Source organism: Aplidium turbinatum, chromosome 4 (assembly GCF_918807975.1).
Source record: "Aplidium turbinatum chromosome 4, kaAplTurb1.1, whole genome shotgun sequence".
Lineage (NCBI taxonomy): Eukaryota > Metazoa > Chordata > Ascidiacea > Aplousobranchia > Polyclinidae > Aplidium > Aplidium turbinatum.
Window position 1 is genome coordinate 46147329 of NC_137475.1, and position 26713 is coordinate 46174041.

At 38.6% G+C, this 26713-nt stretch overlaps 1 protein-coding gene across 1 annotated transcript; it reads left to right on the plus strand.

The window, feature by feature from the left end:
• Positions 1-12744: 12744 nt before the first annotated feature.
• Positions 12745-17646, plus strand: LOC145769450 (apoptosis-inducing factor 3-like). The gene is made up of 7 exons (XM_082581094.1): positions 12745-13342; positions 14114-14301; positions 15069-15301; positions 15482-15613; positions 15972-16156; positions 16430-16587; positions 16679-17646. Exons 1-7 carry the CDS (start codon positions 12816-12818, stop codon positions 16876-16878), a joined length of 1623 nt encoding a protein of 540 aa, XP_082437220.1. The 5' UTR covers positions 12745-12815; the 3' UTR covers positions 16879-17646.
• Positions 17647-26713: the final 9067 nt, after the last annotated feature.

Genomic DNA, 26713 nt, shown 5'->3' on the forward strand with positions numbered 1-26713 from the left:
ACAAATGGGGACAGCCTAGGCCAAATTTGGAAAGATGTCATTTTTTTTCAAGAGCACGATGCCCTGTAGTGTATCACAGCAGGGGATAACTTTTCCAGCAACCTTTCGATTTTCATCACAACTTTACTATTCCACCGCTGACTTTGTTATTTATTGTGCTCAATTCAAGTCAATGGTGATTCTAAATAGTTGTAGGCTATATCCTTTCGCAATTTGCATCCGGCCCGCAGCTGTTAATCTCGCAGCAATCCGGCCCCCAGAGAAAAAAGTTTGGTGACCCCTGCTATAGACGTTTGCTAGCAGGGCAACACTAAAAGGCGGAAATAAGCCGGGCGTGAAATGGCGTATTGTCCGCAGAAGTAGCGCTTTTACACCGATGTAGAAAACGCGGAAATACGATCTTGGATTTCTAAACAGGAAAAAGGCGGAAATGCGATTTTTAACAACAACTCAATACCGAACATTTTCTTAATTGTGGAATAAGGCGGGAAATTGAAAAGTGCTCTTGGCGTATTTAAACCAAAAGGATTTCCCTTTTTAAAGTCATACTAAATGAAAAATCTGACTTGGCGATAATACACGTTCTTTGTATTTACCATGCTACCATGAAGCGATTTTGAATAAAATTTGGCCCCATTGCAGTCTGATCACCATTCCGCGTGTGCTTTTGTCAGAGCTTTCAAAACGGGAACGGGCTTGAGCAGCGAAGCGTGCGATTACATCCTTGTTTTATATCAGCAAAAGTAAGCTACATAATATATATTTTCTGATGTCACAATATTTTTTGTTGCGAACAATGGTAATTTATTTTACGTTGTCTGGTAATTATCCAGTGAGAAATTTTTAAATCAAGCTGATAAAAAGTTTTGTAAATCTGTAGTAGTCTATGTTTTGCTGTGTAGGCTAGTTCGTTATGTTTGTTAAAGCAATAATTTTGAGTAAATCTGCCATAGAAGATACACAAGAAATATTAATAGCAATAAATTATTGTTAGAAAAGAACTGCAGATAGAAACTATTCCAAATGTCGGATTCAGCTAAATCAGCACTTTCGAAGCAGCAACCTAGCACCAACAGGCATCCAAACAATAATGCGATGTCTTCAAAAGCTCAAAATTCTGTTCAAATTGCTTATCAAGTTGGAAAACCGTTGTTAAAGAATGGGCTCATGGTTCTACTGTCAATTCTGTTTGTTTTATTCACCTTCCAGCTTATTGTTGAGGTATTTTCATCGGGCTGCATGTTCAGCTTGTGAGTCAATACAATGTTGGTCGCCATTGTACACAACGCTGCAGCATCTCCATCCATCGCTGCATTGCAACGTCGTAAGATAGCTCTACCGACTTAACAAATTGCAAAATACATTTTGTGAATTTACAAATTTAGTGGGATTTCCTTTTAAGCTTATGGACCAGGAAAAATGTAGACTACAAAATAGGCCTGGGTTGAGCAAATATTATGACTGGTTCCTCGCTTCTTATTTATGTGAGTTTTACAATGTAGTTCTAGCTTGTTGACCAATTTCCTGATTATTCTTGCAACATTTTATCAAGAAAGTCATGTTATTGGCCTAGCCATCCATGTCCTTGTTATAGGGTCAATCATGTGGTTATGGAAGACCGTGGACCTATCACAACCTTCAAAATTGTGTTTTCTTAAATTTCAGAATTACTTAACCCAGCCATTGAAGCTTATTAAAATGGTGCTTTTAAAAGATATTAGGCTGACCGTAATAGCTGCTTTTATTGGAGCGTTAACAACTCAGTTGACTCTTAAACTGGTCGAAAGTCCCCCTCAGTTACCAAGCGAAACTCCCACAAAAGTATCGACTATGAAGTACCCAACCTGCCCATGGAAGAAATATGATGATCTTCGCTTTAAAGTTCGCATCCAGAATTTGTTGCGGGCGCTTAGAACAGCCATTGACTTGCCTAAACTGCCTCAGAATACGGATTTGCAAGTTTTAAAAGTAGAATTTTTAACGTCTACCTGTGACGAAGTGGAAAGGTATCGTGTGTTCAATACGAGCAGAGGTTTATGTTCATTTTTTGTACGGAAATGTTTTTGTCAACAAGAAAACAACATCTCAGAAGTGGTTTTGAACTCCTCTGGTCACCTTCATGCTTCCGAATTGCGCGATGCAAAGATTACCAAAACAACACTGTTGGAAATTCGTTCCAGAAGCCAATCTCGGAATTGGTTGATTTTCGATGACATTTCTCCAAACTTTTTGTCTACAACGAAATTCAACATTATCGCTTTTCCCACATGTGATGCAACAGCATCTGGCAAGCAGCCATTAAATGCTCACCAAGCCCAAATTTCTGGATTAGTTTTTCTGGACAAAAGTGCAAGAAAATCTGTCACTTTATTGACATCTGATCCACATTTAAATTTAGCTGAAAACTCATTTCAAGATTTAAGTTCATCTTTTGAAGCCATCGAGGGTTCCAATCCGTTGATGCATAAAATTCATGAACCGAACTGCGCAGAGTCAAACATATTGAAAAGATGCAGAGACATTGTCATATCTTTAAAACTGTTTGCCAAAACAGACGATTCAAACTGTTCGCATTCATTCAACCGCAGTTGTGCAATAGAGGTGTTAAAACAATGGGTTGTCAAGTCTTTTTTTGTCTTCCAACGCGCCGATTGTGACGACATACCATGGCAACATAGAGAAAGAAAAGACTTGCTGCAAAATATGCGCAATGTTGCCACCTCATGTTTGTTTATTACTTATTTACCTTTCCATGTGATGGCGTTGTTGTGCTACAGAACCTGTGTTTTAACAAAGCGGGGCTACGCAGCTATCGAATCAGACTATGGATAGCGTCATGAATGGCTCACATTGATGGACAAAAACAAAATGTCAACAGAACCCGCTACGATATTTAGCTAATCATGGCAAATACTTTCACTTAAACAGGATGATAAGTATTAATCAAATAAAAAAAGAAAGTTACAATTATAAGTTTAATTCATTTATGCACTGACGACAAACGATAGATAGGCTATGTTGTTTGTACGATAAGCCTAGTAGAGCTGCTTGAAGCAAAACTAGCCTATAGTAGACTCAGGCTAACCACCTAGGCTACTAGAATAATCGGTATTTTTTCGCTGGCAACGAGTAAAATTTTTAACAGTTTCCAACAACAGTTTTTACTGTTTGTTGGGATAGCTCGCTAACATTTATTTTTAGGTTAAAATCTTTTAACAACAAAAACGTGTTTCATTTTATCTTTCTTTCAAGATCTTGACAATTTGGTTTTGTTATGCACGGTCTTGTATAAAAAGTGTTCATGTAAGATATTTGTGTTTTGCTTCTGTTGTTTCGTCTTCATTGCTGTTTTTAGGCACCTAAAATAAACTGTCTCACTTCCTTTCACTTAACCGTATTAAGACTGGGGTTGGGCATAATGTGCCCACCCCAATTTCAAACGAATGTATTTTAATGGGCATACGTGCTAATAAGCTGAAATTTCTTGACTTTTCCTAAATATTACTTGGCTAAACGTATTTAAAGTTTCGTGGCTATACCTGATTCAGTTTGGGAGATATTCTACTGTTTTTAGCTTGTACCTTGAAATATTTCATTGATTTGCTCCTGGAGTGAGAGCAGATTGCGCTTGGTTGGTTTCTTTTATAAAAAGAGTGACAGATCATCGATCGTTTATTCAAAGGCGCCAAGCCGCCAAGCCGAGTCGCCTAATGAGTTTATCGCGCGTGTAATTTGATTAGTTGTGAAGAAGACACTGCATGATGATTTGCGTCTGGTGTAAATTGCATACAATTACTTCTGTCTGTGACTGAAACAAAACCATTTATTTTACGCAACGGATATATTCTTCTTGGAATAACCTACTTCAAAGTTTGGTTGCTTTGTCTATCAGTTTTCAGTCTTTAGATGTCCCTCTAATGTGAAATTGGCGAAATGAAGCAGATATCGACAGAAAAAAATAACAATATGTTGATGAAATGTATTTTAAAAATGAATTCGCATATGTATATGAAGGAGTTTCGAACTAGATAAGTTGTCTAATACAAGTCAAGTGCATCACTTTACTAATTGGGGAATGGTATATAATGCTATGAATGATATATCTCTAACCTCGTACAAGCCTGATGGCAGCAAGTGCCATGTTTTCATCGATTCAATATCATCAGCTGTTGAATCGATTTAATAATCGACAAGTTTGCGATGAGAGAATGCTTGCACACGATCGCTTATACTATAGGATTCTTATATCGAATCAACGTTAGACGAGTTTGATTTATCGTAAACTTGGCTGCCTCCAATGACTGCACAAGTGGACGTCGCTTATTGTTATGTTTCAAAAGATAAGCGTTAGAACAGCACACTGCTGTTTCAGCTTTGATTTATTATCATCATGGTTGAACCGATGTAAAATGACGTAACTCGTGGGTATAGAATGCGAAAAGTCTGTAACTTTATATTTTCGCACTACGTTTTTGTTTTGCATCTGTTTCTGCAGAAACGTGGTAAATAAACAATTCCTGATTTCGCTAATTGGATTGTTCTAAACATCGGCAAACTGTTACAATTTATACCCAGCTCGAAAACTCGATAAGTTTGGCATTAGTTCTACGTTGCTAGACGTTGAATCAACATAAATATGACAAATTGTACGAGCTGTGTATCAGCGTGTAGATCAAGTAACAACGTGATTTGTTTCTTTTTTCACTCTGAAATGCATATAGTATATAGCTAACGGAGGTTACGGTACACAAGCCATGCATAAGGATAAGCTGGTTTACACTGGCGCGAGAGAACAACCATCAAAATTAATTTAGTCGAGTGTTGTGATGCCAAATAAAAGATTTCACAACGCGGGCGGTCGCTACGCATCATTGTTTGACTTATAACGCGTAGACTGCTGTCCTCCGGTTTGTTTTTCGCACCCAGGGATGGGGGCGACTGGAGTGGCCTCTCCAGAGTGCTGGCCTGGGCGTCTGTATGGAGGTCTTGCGGTGCCCAAAAACACAACAGGACCCTCCTCTCTGCCTCTCCGGCGTGGTCCAAGGGAATGCAAAGCGTGACACTCAGCGACGGTTTGGCTGCAGGAGTTGCCGGAAGGATGTCAGAGTTTGACAGTCGACCGCCTCACGTACTCCACTCCGGATTTTCTGTCTGGGTTGTCTCCCGTAGCCTTTCCCAGGACTGGATATAGCCGCAAGACAGTGGAGGTTTTTGAATCAGGGTTTGCCTTCCCCGAGACGAACTGCCGTCCAAGGCTGACGGGCTCCGTCTGCCCGGCTGTTGTACTGTCTTTTGTCTGGCCTCTCACCTCTAACCTGCCCGACATGGTTAAACCTGCCAGGGGCTACGAGCCCCCTTCGGTATAGCCCACAGGATCCTTGAGATACTCAAGCCTCCCCACCGCGGCAAGGTAACAGTACGGGGAGAAGAACATTGTAAACCGACTCTATTAGCTTGTATCATGCAACTACAAAACAAACCGTGGTTATTGTTCAATGATTTTGATGTAACGCTGATGTTCAATCGATATAACTCGCTCGCTGTAATACGGTATTGAATAGAATCAACGTATTTTGATTTCATTTGCATTTGATAGTTCAATTCAATTCTATTTATTTTTCTTTGTCGGAAAACAACAGCAATGATAAAGTTACACCATTGTCACGCAGATCCAACGTCAAACGACGTAAAAACGTTGCTGCGATTGAAACAAACAAAAATAAAATCGTTTCCATGTGCTTGTTCTCCACTGGCAAATCGGTTATTTTTACGTCGATTCAACGACTAAAGACGTTGAATCAACGCAAAAGGAGTGGAATGGTTAGCTGTGTAAGAATATAGTTTGCTGCTTGTAGCCAAATCTGCCTACATCTCAAGCAACACTTGTTTCCGATATTCGCATCTTTTCTAACAAACTGAAGTCAAATAAACAATTTTTACGTCTAAGCACTGTGGTCAAACGTTCAGTCGATATAATAATGTCGCACTTTTGCCGACTGGATGATTACAGAATAAATAGTTTCTCGGCAGTTGATGAGCAGTTACGGTTGTTAGTTTGAGAGACATAACGCAAAGTGTTATTACCGTGGGAATACCGTGACCTCATTATCTCAAGCCGAGCAAGATAAAGCCTTGTTTCTTTATTATAATTTACATCTAACTTTGGCGATTTGATGCCTGTCTAATAAATCTATTATAGCTATAGATATACACATGATTCGAAGACAAGTTTGAATTTGTTGGAAAGTCAGATAAATTTTCTTTCACTTGGTAAAATATCTAACTGACAGCATGCATATCAAAGGCGTAATAAACGTTCAAAAACCGTGGGCATTTTATGCCCCCCCCCCCAACTCAGGGAATCCCTTCAGAGCCCAGTCTTAATACGGTTAAGAGTGTTCAAAACAAGACACATGTTAGCCTAAGAGTTAAGGTTTTGTTAGATAAACCACAGGGTTTATATGTAAAAATTTGTATCATCCTTGTCCTACAAGTAGATATACCTTCGGTAGAGAGTTTGTCTTGTTGAACCATAGGCATACGAAGCCGAGTAGCGTGATCAAGTTTGACATTTTAAAGTTTATTACATTTACACCTACAAGTAGAGTAGGCTAAAAGCAAACCACTACAATGAGTAGGCCTAGTCTACGCAGGCCTACGTAAAATATCTTTTAATGCAAGATGACATTAGTAACTGAGGTTACTTGAAAAACGTCTTTGTACTCCATAAGACAAGCAAAACAAAGTAAATTTAGCCGGTTTATCATAATAAAAAACACAGAAAACAAAATTATAACATAATGACTCAAACGTTTTCGACACGTAGGCGTGTCATCATCAAGAATTAAATGTTTAATATACATAAAATGAAAAATCGTAAGATAAATTTGACTTTGCATTATTGTAACGACGCTCTGAATTGAAAAGCACAAACTGAACAAATGATACAAAGATTACAAGAATAATTTAACATGGTCTCACCATAGTTAATAAATATACCTATATTATATACCTATACCTATGTATTATATATACCTATACCATACCTATATTATACCTATATACGGTATATTTATTAACTATGGTCTCACGCAATTTTTTTTCAAATCTCTTTTTCCATGAAAAAGTTCTGCGTGGGTAGGCTACGCCATTTAATGTCACAATAATGAAAACAATTTTAATTTTTATCACTGGCGCGCAAATATGTACAGAACGACAAAGTTTGACACTAACAAAAGGAAAATATGGCAAAACCCAAAGGTTTAACCCTATCTGGTAGTCGTTTCAAAGACGCTCGAAAAGCACGGGACGTGGCCATTTGAGCCTGCCCTGATTAATGGCTTATAACTCAGCCGCTAAATATCGCACATTTGAGAAAATTGGCTTGCACATAGTCAAATGCTTTTATTTTATATTGTAATTATTTGTTTTTGAAATAAATGCCTAGTTTATGTAATCTGAAAACATATGTTGCAAAAAAGCTCTAAAAACGCAAATTTTGCGTGCATTTAGTCATTTTATGTCCGATTTTGTTCCTCCGAATTTTAATTTTAATGATTTGTGAATGTAGAACTCTATGTTCTACGTAGCAAGCGATTTCACCTATTGAGATCTCTCGCCAAACCCGAATAGCTAAGATAAGACGGTGCGGCTTTCTTAGGCAATTGGGTCGCTAATCTTCTCGTCTGCAGGTGCCAAACGAAATGCTCTCAAATAATTTCTATTAATTTCCAACGTTTCCACTCAAAAAGACAGTACGCTTCCAATAGACAAATTCAAAATAAACTACGTATCAAATTGAGATTGGTATAGACAAAGAAAGTGAGAGAGAGAGATTTCGAATAGTTGTGGTAAACACCTACAACGAGCTTAAATCTGAAAAATAGTACGAAACTATTACAGTTTATATTCATGCCATAAATGAAACTGCACTAAAGTACGAAAAGGCATGCTAGGCTCACATCAAGCTACTAAACTAGTCAAATAAATTGGACGGTGGATAGAAAGCGCGTTCGACTGGACAATTGTGCGCTTAGAAAGCAGTGGTCCACATCTTTACTAAATACATAGAAGTTACGTTGAACAACAAAACACAGACATCATAGCAAGAGAGAAAGAAAGTCGCTATCCCATGACTCCTCATGATTCGTATCGAGAGTTTCAAACGCCGCCACTCTGGCGACAAAATTAATGTAGGAGACCTAAACATGACGTTGCCAAGACGAATATTTATGCATTATGCAATATCCATGTAACTTTAAAATTAGAGAGAAAGCATTAACCGGCCCGAAACGACGATGTGTTTGTAACAGTGAACATTCAAAAAAATGCTTTGGAACAAATTATTTTTTCCTACAATAAATGCAGTATTTTTCATATATTATTCATAGGCTACTACATCAAGCGGCTTTGAGGTTATTGTGGTGAATTGTTTCTCCGCGGGCGGTCATGGCTGCTTAGCATCGTAGTATTTCTCAGAACAAGTCAAGATGAATGAAAGCACGCAGTAGTTGTTGCGATCCTAGCCAGCAAATCATTTTTTACATTGATTCAACGTTCGCAGATCGATTTTCTGGTTGTAAAAACTCTAGTTTATCACATTCTTTCCCAGCCAGCAAAATTGGTCCTTTGCTTTGGATGGTGACCTCCTGACTTCCTCTAAACTCAAAGAGTGTCATAAAATAAGGCATAGCCTACGGTAGGCTACAAACGTGTGTTTAGTTTAAATAGATATGAATGTGTAAGCACTCACCAAGTTCGTTATGATGTATCAGCTATCGATGGTCTATTGAGAAAAAATGTGTATAATTTTCTGTTACGCTGCTCAGACTACAAAATATTCTAATTTGTGCCCTGCTAAATACTGATGTCTATCTAACATCAAACTTTTATGATGTTAAAATTCAAAGAAAATGAAGGGGTAGGCTATAATACCAGCAAACATTTAAGCTACAGAATTGGACCATGATACAAGATAAGGATCCTCAGAGGATATGAACTGATATGCATAAATTAACAAGTGAATAAACAAATAACTTTTATGATGTTGCCTGTAAATTGTTGTACAAGGTTGTGGCTGTGTAACATGTGAGCATTTTTAACTTAATAACTTACTTCGGTCACAACACGTTTTAACGTTCGCGTTTTGTCGCTTCTACCTTTTTCTGGACCTTTGCTATGTTGACGTGTATTGTTTTTGATATGATGGTCAGAAATAAAAACAACTGAAATGAACTAAAACAAATAAATATACTGTAATAAAAAATAAACTGCGAATATTCTATTGGCAACACAGTTTTACGTCATTGAATATCACAAGCAGAACACAAAAGTGTTGGCAGTCAGGGTTGCCAGATGGCCTTTTTTTAGGCCAAATTCCAGAAAACTGGCCTTTTTAAATTGCAGTTGGCCTAAAAAAATGATGAAAATAAGGCCAGAAAATCTGGCCTTATTTGGCCTTTTTTATAGCTGCAAATTTTAACCGGTTTAGAAAGTATTATTTTAAGGAAATTCAATTTCAATTGGATTATAAAGTAGGCCTATCACTTTTTTCCACATGTGCTGTTGATGCAAAATAAAAGAACTTCTCTCTCTCACTTATCATCACTTAGAGCCTGACCTATATTCGTTTTAATTTTAATTAGTGAGTAGAGACATAGGTAGAGAGTAGAGAATGTGTTAGCGGTGGACACGGCGGTTCTATTAAGTTGCACCATGGCCACCTGGAGATGCGGCCTGATTTGTCACATTTTGCAGATTTTGATTACAGCTACTGCTAGTGCTTGATTGACATTTTTTGAGATGTTTTTACTTTTTGCGGTTTCCTAATGACATAAAACTTTTTTGTTGCCTTGGGGAAGTAGTAGCAAATGAGAAAAAGTAAGTTGAAAAACGCAAAATCAGACTGTTATTGAAAATTAACAGTCTGACTAAAATTTTCGAAATCAAATTTACTTTGTTTTTCAACATGTGAGTATGTTAAAACCTATTGTGTCATCTGGGGAAAAGAACAAAGAAAGCGTAAAAATCTAATTTTTAGAAAAATTTATTTAAACGTTCGCCCAAAGTTCGAAAGACCTGGAAATTTCTGCAAAATGTGACAAATCAGGCCGTATCTTTAGGTGGCCATGGTTGCACCTGCCGTAAACCGGCGTAAAGTATAAACTTGCCTTGTTTGTTAATGTGATGTGTTTGCATTCCATTTGTGCAATTTTGTCGTATTTTGTTTGCTGCTAAATAATTTCAAAACCGAGTATTAGTTTTAGTTCTTATGACATCTTAAACGTATTGATTTCGTACTGGGTTGGTCTGTGAATAAGTTTATTATAAAAGCCTACGACAACACATTTCACTGATTGTTGAACACTCCACGTTTACTTCTGATCCGGTTTGCAATACGCAAAATGCTACAGAACGACAGGGAATCTTTGCATTCGTTTATTTTTGATTTTTTAGATTCGTGGTTTTAAACTTCTATACATCAAATAAGTTTTGATGTGAGTGTAGGCTATATTTTATATTGTTATTGCGAAATTGAATTTTATACATTCTTTAGTTGATACAAGCAGTGTTTTATTTTAATAATTCTTCTGTAGTCATGTATAGCACTGAAAAGAGTTTCCAATCATGTAGTTGTAGATATCCCTGGTAAATATACTCAATAAGACAAATTCATGCTTATTGCTTAGCTAGATGTTCCGAATAGCACTGTTCAGTGTTCATGAATTGAAGTAATAATGGTTTCTAGTTTATCTGCTACTACAGCAATTTTTCATTAATCAAATTATGCAAACGAACCGGTCATTATGCTCTAACAGTGCTAAATTATTATCTGTCATATTTGATCGTAAAATGGCATTTTCAAAAAATTATTTCAATTAAGTTGTTAGCGTTTATTTAGCTTTAGAAGTAAATAAAAAATTTGGCCTTTTTTTGGCCTTATTTTATAATGGATTTGGCCTTACTATAGCTTAAGTATCTGGCAACCCTGTTGGCAGTTAAAAAATATGTTGAAGCTAATCCGAAGAGAATATTTCAGGCTACTGGTAAAAAATTGTGACTAAGAAAATTCTAAAGCCCGATTTTTACTTAGTTTTTAAGAATCATCATAGTTTTTCAGAAAAACATCGTTTGGGTGTGGTGAAGATTGTTTTTGGCAACACTGAGGGTAGGATGCAAACCTTATCCAGACCTGTGACCAGTTGTAGCCTTTCAATGTTTCACAAATTCATTTAAAAGTTGCATAGAAGTTTAGTAACAGGCTTATGATTAGGCTACATTCCGGGAGGTTTATGTTATTGCAAACGTTGCACGTTTCAATTTTGTATTTAGCCTATTGTTTTTTTGTTGCCAAACCTTTTACACAGTGGCCGAGTGGTTAGCGCGTTGGGCTCACAGTCGAGAGCCTGCGTGTTCGACTCCAGCCACCCGCACCTGCTGTTGTTTCTCTGGGCAAGAAACTTTACGATAATTGCCTCTACCCAGTGATCGATTTCGAGTAATGGGTAGTTCCAAATTTAAGTCATAAGCAGAGTAGACAACCGGAAACAGACATTGTCGTCGGCTGCAGCGTGGGTCAGGTGTACGTCGGAAGGCGTACACCGATGCATAGCGCTCAAGTCCGCTTTCCCGCAATGCAGGATAAAGATAAACAAACAAACAAACAAATATAGTGCAATGCAGAGTTGGACAATACTAATGTACTTTTTGAGCATTTTCTGGCCAATGGCCATAAATTCAGTGTAGAATACATGAACAAAATTAGTGTCGTTTTTATCAATCTGCCGATTTGTTTATTTTTTACATAAAAGGGTCCTTATTCAGAAGAATCGTCAGAAGGTCCTTATTCAACTAGAATTCTGTTTGCGCTTCAAAGAGGCCATTTTCATAAGTAGACAGAGTCCAAAGATCAACCACCGTGCCGAAAGGGAAGAACTACGTCACCTAATTTATTAATCAATTGATTCAACAAAATTTCACAGAAATAGCGCCTAACAACACAGAAACTCCACAAACAGCATTCCAGATAGCAGCCTTAAATCAACAAAAGAGCATAAAACAACGACTCACTGACTTGAACATCATTCGCCATAACACCTGACTAGGGAACTGTGTTTCTAAGCTAGTGCAACTTGCTGTTACCACAGCGAACTTGCAGCAGCAGGCTAAGTAAAACAGGTCGTTAGTATCTACATTATGAAGTAAGCATGCTGTCGAAAGCGAAAGTCAATCTATTGTAGGCCTATAACAAGTTTAAATTTTATGCAACATGATGTAGGCTATGGAGCTCATGCTGTTTGTTATTTCATAGTCATAGATGAAGGTAGGCACCTATCATTATTATTAATTATTTGCATCAGACAAAGCTGTCCATTTCCAAAATAACAAAATACGGTAATACACAAACTGAACTGCAGATTCACAAAGATTACAAAAAACGACGTTTGATGTCATCGGCTTAAGAACTCACTAAATATCTAACCTAGCCTACTGTTGCAAATTCAAATAAGAAATTAGTCTGAATTTTTCCACTAATATTAACTTGTCTAAAATCCACTGGTCTGCTTTTAATGTAGGCCTACCGTAACTTTTTGTTGTGATATGGACATATCAGTTAAGACCAAGTAAGATCTAGGAAGACAGCAATGGCTTATTGAAAATAGTCATGATACGTTTTTAGCCAGATAAATAAATTGTGTCACAGTGCACAGGTTTTATCATTAAGAGGAGTTGTAAAGTTTTTCACTTTTTCTTACCAAGCCTAGTGATAGGCACAGAATATCATACTGGTGTTTACATTTCATTAATTCCCAAAAATGGGAGGGAAGTCAAGTAAAAAGAAAGAGGAAATGATTGAGGCATATGCTTGTAGAGTTGATGACATGGGAGATGGACAAATGAGAGAAGTTGATATGGGGGACACCAAGGTACTGCTTGTTCGTGATGGGGGAGAATACAGCGCAATTGGTGCTAAGTGTACCCATTATGGCGCACCACTTGGCAAAGGTGCATTAAAAAATGGTTGGGTGCGATGTCCATGGCATGGAGCTTGTTTTGATGTTAGAACTGGAGACTTAGAGGATTTTCCTGGTCTGGATTGTGTACACAAACATGAAGTGGTTGTAAGAAATAATGATAAAGTCTTTATAAAAGCTGCCAAATCTGCCTTAGCAAGTCATAAGCGTCCTCGACCGATGGTGCACACACAAAACAAAGCAGGTCCTCATGTTTTGATCATTGGAGGTGGAGTAACAGCTGTAACTTGTGCAGAAACATTGCGACAAAAATCTTTTACAGGAACTATTACCATTGCTACCATGGAAAAGTATTTGCCATATGATAGGTAAACAGTAGATTTGATTATTTTATTGCATGTTATTGTATTTTGCATTCAGTGTCATAAGAAACATTGGCCTGTATAACAGAAAATGTATTTTTTAATTCCGTTCAGGAATGTTGGAACTAAAGTAGAAACCCAGCATCAGAATTTGAACATTTAAGCTTTGGCTATCTCGGTCTGAGGATAACTACCGTATTTTACGGACCATAAGGTGCACCGGACTATAAGGCGCACTGTCAATAAATTGCTTTGATTAGTTTTTTGTTCATACATAAGGCGCATCGGACCATAAGGCGCACCGGACCATATATAATAGTATATCGATACTGGTTTTGAGATTAGGCAATAAAGCACTACCGCACTTGATCCATACATAAGGCGCATCGAACCATAAGGCGCACGATCAATTTATGAGGAAAAAAAAGAATTTAAAGTGCGCCTTATGGTCCGTAAAATACGGTACATTTTCAAATGATAATTACAAATTTAAAAATTAGCTCAGCCCACCAATCCTAGACATGTAGCCTAGTATGCAGGATGATACCTGGTCCCTTAGCTGCTTTAAGGGGAATGACCTGATGATATGTAGGTGGAGACTGACATAATGGTGATGTGTTTACTTGCTTTACACTCCTACCTAGGTTTGAAGTCTTCTGGTATCGCTTTGCACCAGCTTGAAGCATTTTTGTGAAGCTTCAAAGTCCTCTGCTCCAGAGAAGAATGTTTGTTGCATCAATCTCAATAGGTGAAGCTAAACATTTTGAACAAATTTAGAACGAAATTGAGCAAAACTATGGACATCAAAGTGGAGAGCATTTATCTAAGAACTCAGCAATTTTATGATTCTATCAATGTAAAGATATTGCTGAACAAAGAAGCTATACAAGTTAATATAGACGAGCAAAAGGTGGTATTTGAGGATGGAGATATCTTGAGTTTTGATAAACTTCTTTTGGCAACAGGTGATTGTCATTCTGTGTGTTGTTTTGAATTGTTGTAACCTATCTGTGCATTGTTGTACATTTTAGGTCAATGCTCTTCTCCTACACGAAACGTCTTCCTCTGATGCGAATTTTTATGTAGTTGAGATGAAAAATTGTTTGTTTATTTTGTTTTCTCGTTGTTATTGCCTCTTCTTTTTCTATTTACTTTTTTTTCTTATGAGAGCAGCAGCTGACTTCATTGACCCTGTGGTCTTTCGCTGTTCTCTTAGTACTACCGAGATACTCAAAGTATTACAAGTTACAAGATTAGGAGCTTAATGTTTGTCTACAATCCCCCCTTCATCCTGTCACAACCATAAATTGCAATCGTTTATTTGTTTTGATGAAATATTGAGTCTGAAGTGGGGATACAAACCTGATTTTTTTTGTACAACTTATGAGCGTCAAAACGGTTAAACTCTAATTCAAAGTGGTCTACACACCTCGTAAAGATGCCACTCAGCTTTTTTCCATAGAGTTTCATCTCGTAGACCAGTCCATTTCTTTGTTCTTATAACTTTTTCTTGCGATCTAACGACGTTCTTGGTGCGTTCTTATTACCGTATCTTTTTTTATTGTCCTTTAACTGTGCTATTTTGTATATTGACTTCTTACTGTGTATTGCGGCCTTCGCGATAAGTTCATTTGGCCCTCAGAGCAATTTGAGTATGAGACCTTTGCGTTAAACAAAAATACATAATACACACTTGTTCAAACACTTCAGTTTCCGAAATCTTATCATTCAGGTGGACATCCTCGAGCTATTCCGGTCCCCGGGTGGGACTTGCAGAATGTTTTTGTGCTTCGGTCACCAGAAGATTCCCAAGCAATTTCAAAGCAGGCCAGAGAACATCATGTGGTCATTTGTGGCGCCTCCTTCATTGGCATGGAGATTGCCTCGGCTTTGGTCGGAAAAGCAAAGTCTGTGTGTGTGTGTGAATTTTTCAGTGTACCATTCGAGCAAATCCTTGGAGTAGAGGTGATTTCAACTATTGTATTTTTATCGCTGCATCTCCTGCTTCTCTGTAGCCTACTATTAGCCTATACATTTTGTGAAATATTGCTGAAACAAACTCTGAATTATAATTATAAAAAAAATTGATTATGACGAATCTAAATTGTTAATTCAACGCATAACAACATAAATATGTTGGCGCAGGTCGGAAACTTTGTTCGGCGTCTTCATGAGGACAGGGGTGTCAAGTTCCAGATGTCCGCCTCCATCTCGGAGCTTCAAGGTGATGATGGGGTGGTCCAACGTGCCATCCTCAAGGACGGCTCTGTGCTCCAGGTTGGGCCTCGTTGTCACGTGATCATCGTAACTGCATTGTTTCCGTGCTTTAGCATCGATTTTGATGTCAATGACAACGAATTCCTTGACGTTTGAGTTGTCGATCAGATGAGATGACTACTGCAGCAACACGTGACTGAATGCCTGGCACATATCCAAGGGGTCGTCAAGTTCCTCATTTGATTGTAAATCTCATATTCGAGAATGTTTTTCGTGTTGTTTGGCAACCGTCATCAAGTCGTTGCTATCCTGTTGCCAAGTGAGTTTAACTGTTGCCCTTGTACTTCAACCTGCAGTGAGCGTTTAACTTTAGTTGAGCGTAAACCGGTCATGGTGTCCATCAATGCTTTCCCGCCAGGCCGACATGGTGATAGCTGGGATTGGAATGATTCCTGCGACGGAATTCTTGAAAGATTCCAACATTTCTATGTCCAGGCATGGGTTTGTCCATGTGGACCGCCACATGAGGGTGCTACACGACGACACAAAGGAGCCCTATGAAAATATTTTTGCTGGAGGCGATATATCTATGTTTCCTCAGAAGTAAGTATTCTCAACGGAGTTACGACATGTCTTCCCGTTTTAATTTGAAATAAAAGCTTTTATCAGATTATGTTTCACATATTTTTTTAAAGTTTCTAAACTTATTTATTTTAATTGCTTGCTTCAATATGCGGAAAGTCGTGTTTATTTTTCCAAACGCCTGCTATGGAAAATATTGTTTCTTGCTTTGATAGTCGGAAATCAAAATACCTTATATTTTTTATTTAAATAATTCTTTGAAATATGTCGATGCGTTTTGATCTCACTTTGCAGATTGCGCAACTGGCAACTCTGCAACATCCAGCATTGGCAGATGGCGAGTTACCACGGCAAGGTGGCCGCTATTAACATGATCGAATCCGACTTGCTCACTCTCAATTCCGTCCCATACTTCTGGACCCTGCAGTACGGAAAGAGCGTGAGATACGCAGGTAAATCATCCCAGACGCCATGGATTGGCTGAGTGTCGTTTTTTCTAGAATATTGAGCTGCACGCGTCGTCTTGTTGGCTTTTTGTTTCAGGTTATGGCGTCGGGTATGACGACATAGTGATGCTTGGTGATGTCGACGAAGGTAACTTCTGCGCATACTACACTCTTGGTGACGAGGTGATCGCAGTGGCAACCTTGAACTATGACCCCGCAGCTTCGGAATTAGCGCAAAAGTTGCTTGCAGGGGAGACAGTGTTGAAGACCGCTGTGTTGGAACTGGCGGACACATGATTGCGCTAGAAGACGCCATTGTGGCACCAAATACCCGGGGCCAACTTATTGAGGGGCATTTGACATTGAACAAGTTTCAAAATTTGAAGGTGTTTTCAAGCACATTTTAAACATGTAGCCCACTGTTCCTGCAAAAAGCCATTGATTGAGTTTACAGTTCTTCAATTTGAGAATCTATACGTTCAAAAATTCCCTTATGATTATGTTTACCCCTCCATTCTTAAATAAGCTATACCCCAGTGACATCACAGAATCGTATTTGTCGCTTACAGACGTTCCCCTCGTCAGATGGGGTTTAGCCGGTAACGGCCCCCAGCCACCTCCATCCCCAGTTTGTCGCTTTTTAATGAAGTTCTTATTTTTCTTCTCATTTGTGACGTCATATATTCCGCTAGCTTGGCATCGATTTCCGAAGTTACTATCGTCCACTGCCCCCATTAGACGAGATTAATTGAGCTTAAAATCTAATTAGTAGAAACCCCATGCATCACACTGTGAACGCTTTGCCGCATTATCTCGCGATTCTAGTCATTTCCTCATTTCTTTTGTGAACGCTACTCTGAGAATATTTGCAGTATCTTGCTGCGGTAACGACACCTTGTAAGCTAAGTGAGGTCATCCAAACTATCTTCCTATCGAAGGTATTCCCCACGGATCTTCAACAGGGACGCTGCTTCACTGCCGAACGAAATATAGTAGAAATGTCATCTGCCTCATTTTATATTTGTGGTTATTTTACTTTGTTTTCAAAATGATTTCGATACTAAAGTAATTATATGAATTTTCGTTATTTTTGATTCTTATTTGTTTCACGAGGTTTATTTTCTGATTCAGCACCAACCAAGTTCATGATAGGGAACGTTCAAATATTACGTAACGCCTTCGAGTGGGAGGGGGGGTTATGCAAAGCGTTACGTTAGCGTCACATCGGGGGGTTCAAGCAAAACGTTACGTAACGCTTTGGAGTACGGAATGGTAGTTTGTTGTGCTGAATTTGTAGTGAAAAAGCGTTACATGGGGGAGGGGGGGGGATTGAAAAAAGCGTTACGTTGGCGTTACATGGGGGAGGGGGGGGGGGTCAAAAATTCGGAAAAAAAGCGTTACGTAATATTTGAACGTTTCCATACAAAGATATCCGGTAAACTGGTTGCAAACCAAAAAGAATCGTTTGCCCGGTCTCAGTTGTGCCGAATGTAGCCTACTTTGGTCGCCTACATTGTCATGAACGTTCAATTTATAATAAATGTACAATTACTTCCAAATTTAATTAATTTAAATGTTTCAACCCCGGGTTTCAAAATTAATGTTCATAGATGATTTTTATGGTTTGAATATATGAAGCACAGCAGAATTGGTTTTGATAAAGATCATGTAGTAAAAATTGTTTGATCCTTGTAGCCTAAGTTTTTTTTGCGGTATGAAAGTTACCAGCTGTTAAAAAAGTCTTTCTGCTGGGCTGATGTTGCAGTTAACCACAAATGTACCGGTAGCCTAAGCTAAGGTGGCCTAATTGTAATTTGAACCATGCGCAACAAAACGTTTCAATAGTCGGTACAACTACATGAAAATGTGTAGGCTAATTAATTAAATAGGCTACATAAGTCTACGACTGATGAAGCGGTAAGATGGTGATGCAGCTTTCTTTAGGCTATTAACGGTAGGCTACCTACTCTACTTGTCATGCAGGCTATAGGCCTACCGGTTCTTGGTAACCTATAAACTTGCATGCTTTTTGGACAAGAGCGTCATGGCTACAAACAGAGCAAGTGTTTTAACCAATATGGAGTGCCTATTGTAGCGGACGCTATAAAGACTGAGCCATCCGCTCTTATCAGGCCCGACTGGTGTGACAACGACACCCCTGGGCAGGGGCGCCGGAAGCGGGGGGGCGGCTGCCCCCCCCTGCCCTCAATTTTTCTGCAGATGGAGGGGCAGGGGGGGCAATGGTGCCCTTTTAAATTCATGTAAGCTACTGCACATTTTGCAATATAAAAATTTCTGCTATTCGCTTTTAGCCTAATTATAATCATTCATTTTTGCCTCAAAATAATATATAAGTTACGGCACAAAATTTTGCAACACAGTAGGCTACAGGCCTTAAAACTCGTTTTTTTTTCGGCAGCCATCGTGGCCTACCGGGAGCTCCTTCTCGGCGGCCAAATCTGCGTACTTGGAGGCCAAAGTACAAAATAAAAATAGCACAAGTAAATAGAATTAAACTTGAAACAATGCAAAAATGATCACTTAGCGTTGTTGAAGTCTGGGCCTGGGCGACGTCCTACAATAGAATCGTTGTACCACGCAATAACTGCTTTATCAGGCTTGTAATCCAGTACTGCGGGACCATCTAACGACACTCGCACGAGTGTCTCCAATGTGGCTGATTTTAAACAAGTTCGCCACTCCCCTAGAATTCTCTCTAGCAACGAAAAATAACGTTCGACATGATTGTGTTGACGATGACGGCAAGGTAATAAAATAAGTATTTCAATGATGTGAAGGACATTACTAAAAGAAGCATAATTTTTGCAAAATATGATCAAAAAATGTTTTCCCCTCGGATGTTAACTAACCTAGTTCTCCTTTTTAATGTCCGACAACATCGAAACGACATAAAAACGACAATATTGCCAGCCGATGTAAATTAGCACTTCGGGTTAAGACTTTGTTAAAATAAACGTCGGTAATTACAAACAAGACTTACAGCGCTGGTGATCGCAGATGGATATATTCCATCAATAACAAATACTCCTGCACAATGCAACAGTGGCGATTATGACGCGCTAACCTAATTTTGCGTCACTCTTTGATACTACATATTTTCGACAGTTAATCCACGAACCTTCTATTGCGAAATTAAATAATTGACTAGAAGAGACCGGCGGCCAAACTTGGCCGATTGAGGAAGTAGCACCGGCGGTCATTCAAGCACTACTTAGCGGCCATGGCCGCAGGCTGCTTTGGCTTGACAGTAGGTTACATCATTATAACATAGCATGATGCCCTTCTTTGTATACCGGACACTTGTACTGTAGGCTATCATTACTCAATACATAGTGAGCTGATAGATTAGCATTGTCGCTATATCTTATCTTACAACTTGAAAATAATTTGGCCTTTTAGTAAACAATAGTGCCCTTTTTTCGTAATCTTGCCCCCCAGTCAAAAATCGTTCCGGCGCCCCTGCCCCTGGGTTGTGATGGAAAGGAGTAGCCTAGTCAGAGCACGAGACCTTTGTTCTCGTCTAAAAGCTTTCATCCAATTAGCCTATCAACAGTGAAACTTTTATTCCAATAGAGCAAAAGATACGTCTAGAAATGGCTGATATGATCCAAATTAAGGGTGAATTAGAAACAGCCACTGAACAACTAAAATAGCATGACGTCAAAGCGTCCAGCTCGATAGTTCAGTTGGTTAGCGAGTGTCTTCGTGAACGAAGAAGCTTCAATGGCGGTGGTTCGACTGTGTGTGCGTTCTAAGGACTGCTCTTTATTCAACGCCCTACCTCATGGATGGAATAATTCCCCGGCAACAACACTTCAATAATCGGAAACTTCAATTCAGTCTGTCAATCTCGGTAACCGGCCTATAAAATATTTTATAGGCTAGATAACGTACTGAAGTTTCACTCTGGCAATCTCGATGACAGTGGTTCAAAGCCGCATTAAGCAAGCAGGGCCGATAGGATCAAGGTCTAAAATTAACTACCGTATCTCAGTCCGAATATGAAAATTCCAACAATCGAACAGCTATTACTTTTTATTTTCCTTGGTCTAGTTTGATTGATTGATTGAATCTTTATCCTCGGACTGGAAAAGCTTCTTGCAGAGCTTAATCCTGGCAGTTTCGCGTACTTGTAGAGGCTTTGAATCACTGACGCAGGCCCGGTCACCGAGATTGACAGAGTGAAGTTTCCAATTGTTGAAGTCTTGTTGCCGGAGAATTATTCCATCCATCAGATGCCGCTGAATGGAGAGCAGTCCTTAACGTGCGTTGCTCAAGTGCACACCCCGAGAGTCGAACCAGCGCCGCTTGATCTTGAAGCTTCTTCGTTCCAGAAGTGACGCTCTAACCAATTGAGCTATCGGGGCGGACTTTATGTAGGCTACTTTTATGTTTTTGATAGAGCTTTAGTGGAGGGTTTGTCTTGTTGAACCATAGGCACACGGAACACAGCAACACAATCAAATTTAAGTTTATCACAATAATATTTACACTTTAGCCTACATTATAGTTTAAAGTTTATTACAGAAGCACTGTGCAGTTTTTTGTTGTTTCCTGTTGATAAATTTAATATTTAACCATTGTGCTTTGTTTAGATGTAAAAGTAGGCCTACTGTTATTCCTAAAGAGGACATATTGTGATATCGAAAATGTTCGTGATTTGTTTCTATATAGTTTTTTTGACTCCTGTAAACATTATTGTAGGCTAATAAACTTAAATATATTAAATTGATTAAGCTACCGGTACTTATACGGTATCGATAGGCCTACTCATAAAATTTTTCTATTTCTTTATCTGTAGCCTATTATCTTGTGTTGGTGCATATACCTGTATGACATTTATGTTGAAAGGGATTCCTTGTAGTTTCATCATTATTATTCTGTTGGACATATAGGCCAATATCCAATCGTTGCAGATGCCACGCTTTTCTTCATTAGAATTCCCACTCCATGCATATGTTTACATCCGCCTGAATAGATCATTACAAAACCATCATCTGCTATTTTACCATCAACTTTCCAGCGTGTTTCACTAATTCCTATAATGTCAATACCCATTGCTGTCGTCTCATGATTTACATTGTCATAACGCCCTGTAGCATGCAATGTTCGTAAGTTTGAGCATCTTTCCTCTAGTTTTCAGACATCTTCCGTCAGACTCATTCCGTCCACAGGGCTTTGGGCATGTGCTGTCATCATAGTTGTCCATATTACTGGTAGATGGAGATGCTCCTTCCCTGTATAGCAATTGAAGGATGTCTCTGCATGGTTCACGGATCGATCCTTTTATCTCACTTCATTGTTAGCCTACTGACGTTCATTGTAGACTACGGATAAAAATACTCGAAGAAGCTCCAATCTCTTTCGAAGTGACTGGCCATTACTCACTTTGTCAAGAGCAACGCCCTAGCTACGCCCTTAGATCCATTGACCTGATTAATGAGTTCATTTGCCTCTCCAGCCGATCCAGTCTTCATGCACTTCATGGGATTGACTTCCAAATAAAACATGCCAAACGCAAAACATTTAGACATGCAGTTACCAGGGTGTGGCCGTTGGTGTGCATTACCAACTGCGTGGAGCCATAAGTGAGACTTAGGAATTCAGTGGAGGACCTAAATTCTCCACCCACATTATTGTTTAAATAACGTTTTAGTTATTTTTAAAATAAGTGTAAGCTGGCAACTCTGCTGAGGAAAGCTTGTTCTGTATTCTCCCAGCTTTGAGCTTTGCCTAATTTTAACAACGTTCCCATCCCTAGTTTAGTTGGTTTTTGAATCTTTATCCTCGTTCCTCACACTGACTAAGCCTTGATTTGATAGGTTATTCCTGGTAGTTTCGCATACTTGTAAAGGCTCTTGACGCAAGGTCGGTATCGAGATTGGCAGAGTGAAGTTTCCGATTGTTGAAGTGTTGTTGCCGGAGAATTATTCCATTCACTGAATGGAGAGCAGTCATCAAATGCGTTGCTCAAGCGCACACCCCGAGAGTTGAACCAGTGCCGTGTGATCTTGAGCCGGGCGCATAACCACTGAGCTAACGGGCAGTTGTTCAATTGTTTTTTTTTTTTCATTTCTGACCATCACAGCGAATTAGTCAGTGTATGATCTTCTTTTTGCAATAGCAAATAGCAGTCAGGATTATGTTTAAGGAGCGCTTCAAAAATATGCTGATATCTGTAGTTTTAACCTGTGCAAAGCTCTATAGGCTACTGTTAACTTTGACTATGCTGTAATAATTTATGAAGGACAACCAATCATCTACACGAACCTCAGTCTTTCTAAAATTCTAAAAACTAAAATGTAGTGGCGGCTTAAATGTAGTAGTGCCCCACTTGGAATTTGCAGTGGCGGCTTGGAATCCCCATTCTGTTCGGGACATTGATTTGCTGGAGAGGGTGCAACAACGAGCAACAAAATGCATTCATGGACTGAAAAATCTACGTAACTTATGAACAAAGACTGTTTGAACTAGACCAACAGTGGGCAAACTGCGGCTGGCAAGCCGCATGCGGCTCTTCAACATATATTTTGTGGCTCTTATATTGAATCATAACATTACAAAAAAATTAAGATTATGTATAATTTATAAATATGTTATCTCGCGAATTCAACCAAGCAGGGGCATACCTAAGGCATGGCATGCATGGCTCGATCGAGCCATGGGCGCCACATTAATAGGGACGCGAAAATTGGTTAGTAAAAATTAAAATTTGTTACTTGCACTTTCTTTAAAATCTAATTTGCGCCCAGTAGCCTACATACAATAGAAAGATCAAAAAAGAGTCTCTCTTTTTTACTGTAGCCATTGTTAAACAATGGGATTGTGACGTTGCAAAAGCAATATTGTGCCTCTTTTGGCTCATTTTGCGTTCAGTCAGCAACAATTGGAAGTTTAAAAAGTCGCTAAGCACTTAAGCAGCGATTAGTTGAAGCTTAGAAGTAGCACCAGAACTTCCTTATTCATTTTTATAAGAATTTACAACTTTGTAAAATCAAAACATCGTGCAACCTTGACAACTGAACACTTGGAACAATTAATTCGCACAGCATTAACAACATATTGTCCAAATTTTCAGAGATGAGCGAGTCAAGTACAAAACTGATATGGATATTATAAACAATAAGTGTGTTTTTATTGCTGTTATGTTATTTTGTGTCAACTGATTTTGCGGATCGCTGGTTCGCTGGTGTTTATGGTTTATTTGCAAGCGGCTCTTTCTTTGAACAATTTTGCCCACCCCTGAACTAGACCTTTTCTCGTTGGAAAAATGGAGATTAATTTTTGATTTGACAGAAGTTTTTAAATAAGTATGATACACAATGTTTCGATATCACCATCTTCCAAATATTTCCTTTTTAACTCTAATTCAACCAGAGGTCATAATTTTAAATTGCATAAACAGTTTGCTCAACTGAACTGCCGTAAATTTTCCTTTGCCAATAGAGTAGTCGACACTTGGAATAATTTACCATATGCTGTAGTCAATAGTATGTCTATTGCGATATTTAAGCGACGTGTCGTAAACTATTTATGATTGTGTTTTATCCTTTCTGTTCCTTGTGATTTTTGTTTACTCTTCAAAAATTTCTTATTTTTATTTATTTATGTTTTCTTATCAATTGTTATTTGCGAGTATGTTAATGTTTTTCTTTGTAGTACCATGTGTACTGGACCAGAATACAATAGTATTATTATTAACTGAGCCTAAGTCGCTGATTGGAGTTGCCTCAAACATTTCAAAATTTCTCGATCTTATTAGAGGACGAAATAGGTTGCAGGCCTCGAAATTCGATTTTATTGACAGCAGACAAACGTGTCCGGTCTGAGCAGCGGATGCAACCTAGTTTGTACCCTGAACAGTTCTTACCCTCAGTTTGTACCCTAAAAAGATCGAGAGAAAAAATTTAAAAAAAGCCGAAGTCGCTGATTGCAGTTTCCGCAAACATTTTAAAATTTTCCCTCTGAAAAGATGGAGAGAAAAAATAGCACAAAACCGAAGTCGCTGATCGCAGTTTCCGCAAACAAACAAAACCTCTCAGGATCATTACCGGAAATTTTAAAATGTTTGCGGAAACTCTGATCTCAACCCTAACCGTAAACCCTAACCCTTTTAAATTGTTTGCGGAAACTGCAATCAGCGACTTCGGCAAACTCTTAGGATCTGCGGTCAGCGACTTCGGTTTTGTTTTATTTTTTCAATCGATCTTTTCAGTTTGTTTGTTTGCGGAAACTTCGATCAGCGACTTTGGCTTTTTTAAAATTGTTTCTTTCGATCTTTTCCTAACCCTAAACCCTAACCCTTTTAAAATATGTGCAGAAACTGCAATCAGCGACTTTGGCTTTTTTAATTTTTTCTCTCAATCTTTTCCTAACCCTAACCATTTTAAAATGTTTGCGGAAACTGCGATCAGTGACTTCGGCAAACTCTTAGGATCGTTACTGAAATGTTAAAGTGTTTGCTGAAACTGCGGAAAAACGGAAACTGCGATCAGCGACTTCGGCTTTGTTCTATTTTTTCAATCGATCTTTTCAATTTGTTTGTTTACAGAAACTCCTAACAGCGACTTCGGCTTTTTTCAATTTTTTTCTGTCGATTTTTTCAGGGTACGAACTGTTCAGGGTACGAACTAGGTTGCACCCCTGTGCAGCTATCTCGGCAGACAAATTATGTCTCACGGCAGACACACCAGTTTTAACTTCGATCGTCATGCTTAATTACTTTATCTTGAACTATAGCCTATCTAGTATCTATGATGCTTTAGAAGACTTTTTAAAATTTCAGCGAAGTCACTTTGAAAGGCTTTCATCAGACCAATGACCTTCCCAGTACACTTCATACCCCCGATTTCAGGGGACGAAATCGGGGTACGAAGTGTTCAGGGGACAAAATAGATTGCATCCCTTGATACTAAGACATAGGCAGTGAAAGTTCGTCTTGTGACAACAAAGATTGTTAAAAATAAAAGGAGTCAGATTGCTGCAGTTTGTAAGAAAAGCTTTGATCGTACAACCCATCATTGGTAATGCACTTTTTTATGTAACAAAGCACTAATAAAATCGTCCAAGTTTAAATGGAGTTGCAAACAGTTGTAGGATTAAACCACTGCACAGAACTTTGTGAAGCCTAATGCAACCGAGTTGGCACACGCACATTCCCAGCAATAATGCCTGACCATAATAAACCTCTTTTCTTGAGCAATTTGGTTAAACGTATCAATCAGATAGTCGTATCAAAACATCTGGTAAATGATTACAGGGCACCTTGACTTAGATAACCGTATGGTTATTTCGGTACCTCCATGGTGTAGCTTACTAGCTTCTACATCAATAGAAGTAATATATATGTGATCTTATCGGAATGGCGCATTTTGGTGAGTCCGATTTGGTAAGTCCGATTCGCTGAGTCCGATTTGGTGAGTCTGATTCGGTGAGTCCGATCCCTATTCGGTGATTTTTTTAATTTTTTTTTTTATATTATTGGGTACCGTAGCCTAATTATCATTGCTGTTTTAGGGTTAGGGGTTAGAGGTTAGGAACTCACCGAATCAGACTCACCGAATCGGACTCACCGAATAGTAGCAGACCCTGATCTTATCTGCTTTTTGAATGTACATTGAAATGAATGTGAAGCTTTGCCAAAATAAACTTGATCAATTGATTGCAATTTAATTTCTTTTTTTCAAGCAAAAATTTACTAAGGCTTAAAATGAAATATATCGATAGATTGTTTTTTATTCAATTTTCATTATCATAAGCAAAATCAAATTCCTATTTCTGCCACAAGCTATTGTCAACTAATACAAAACCAGGCCTAGCATGAACCACATTTTCTACTTGTGATTTTCGCACTTTCTTCCTGTTTGCACCAGATAATACTGATTGAATGTGGGTGTTAAAGGGAAAGTTGTTGTAAAAATACTCTATGGACTTCTTCGTTTTAGGTGTGTTTTAGGACTGTGGATATTCCACCAGTATTTTTAAACTCTTATTGAAAGTTTTTTGTGTGCTTTCCTATAAAAATCATGGTGCATTTTTCTAGACATCCCAATCACCCAGTGTGAAGAGTACCGTACCTTAACTGCAGTAAGCTAGCCAGATATAAATTGAG

Coding starts and splice junctions, on each gene's coding strand:
- LOC145769450 (XM_082581094.1), top strand. CDS start 12,816: ATGGGAGGGAAGTCAAGTAAAAAGAAAGAGGAAATGATTGAGGCATAT. Junction 14,302..15,068: donor TAAACTTCTTTTGGCAACAG/GTGATTGTCATT, acceptor CTTATCATTCAG/GTGGACATCCTCGAGCTATT. Junction 15,302..15,481: donor AGCAAATCCTTGGAGTAGAG/GTGATTTCAACT, acceptor ATGTTGGCGCAG/GTCGGAAACTTTGTTCGGCG.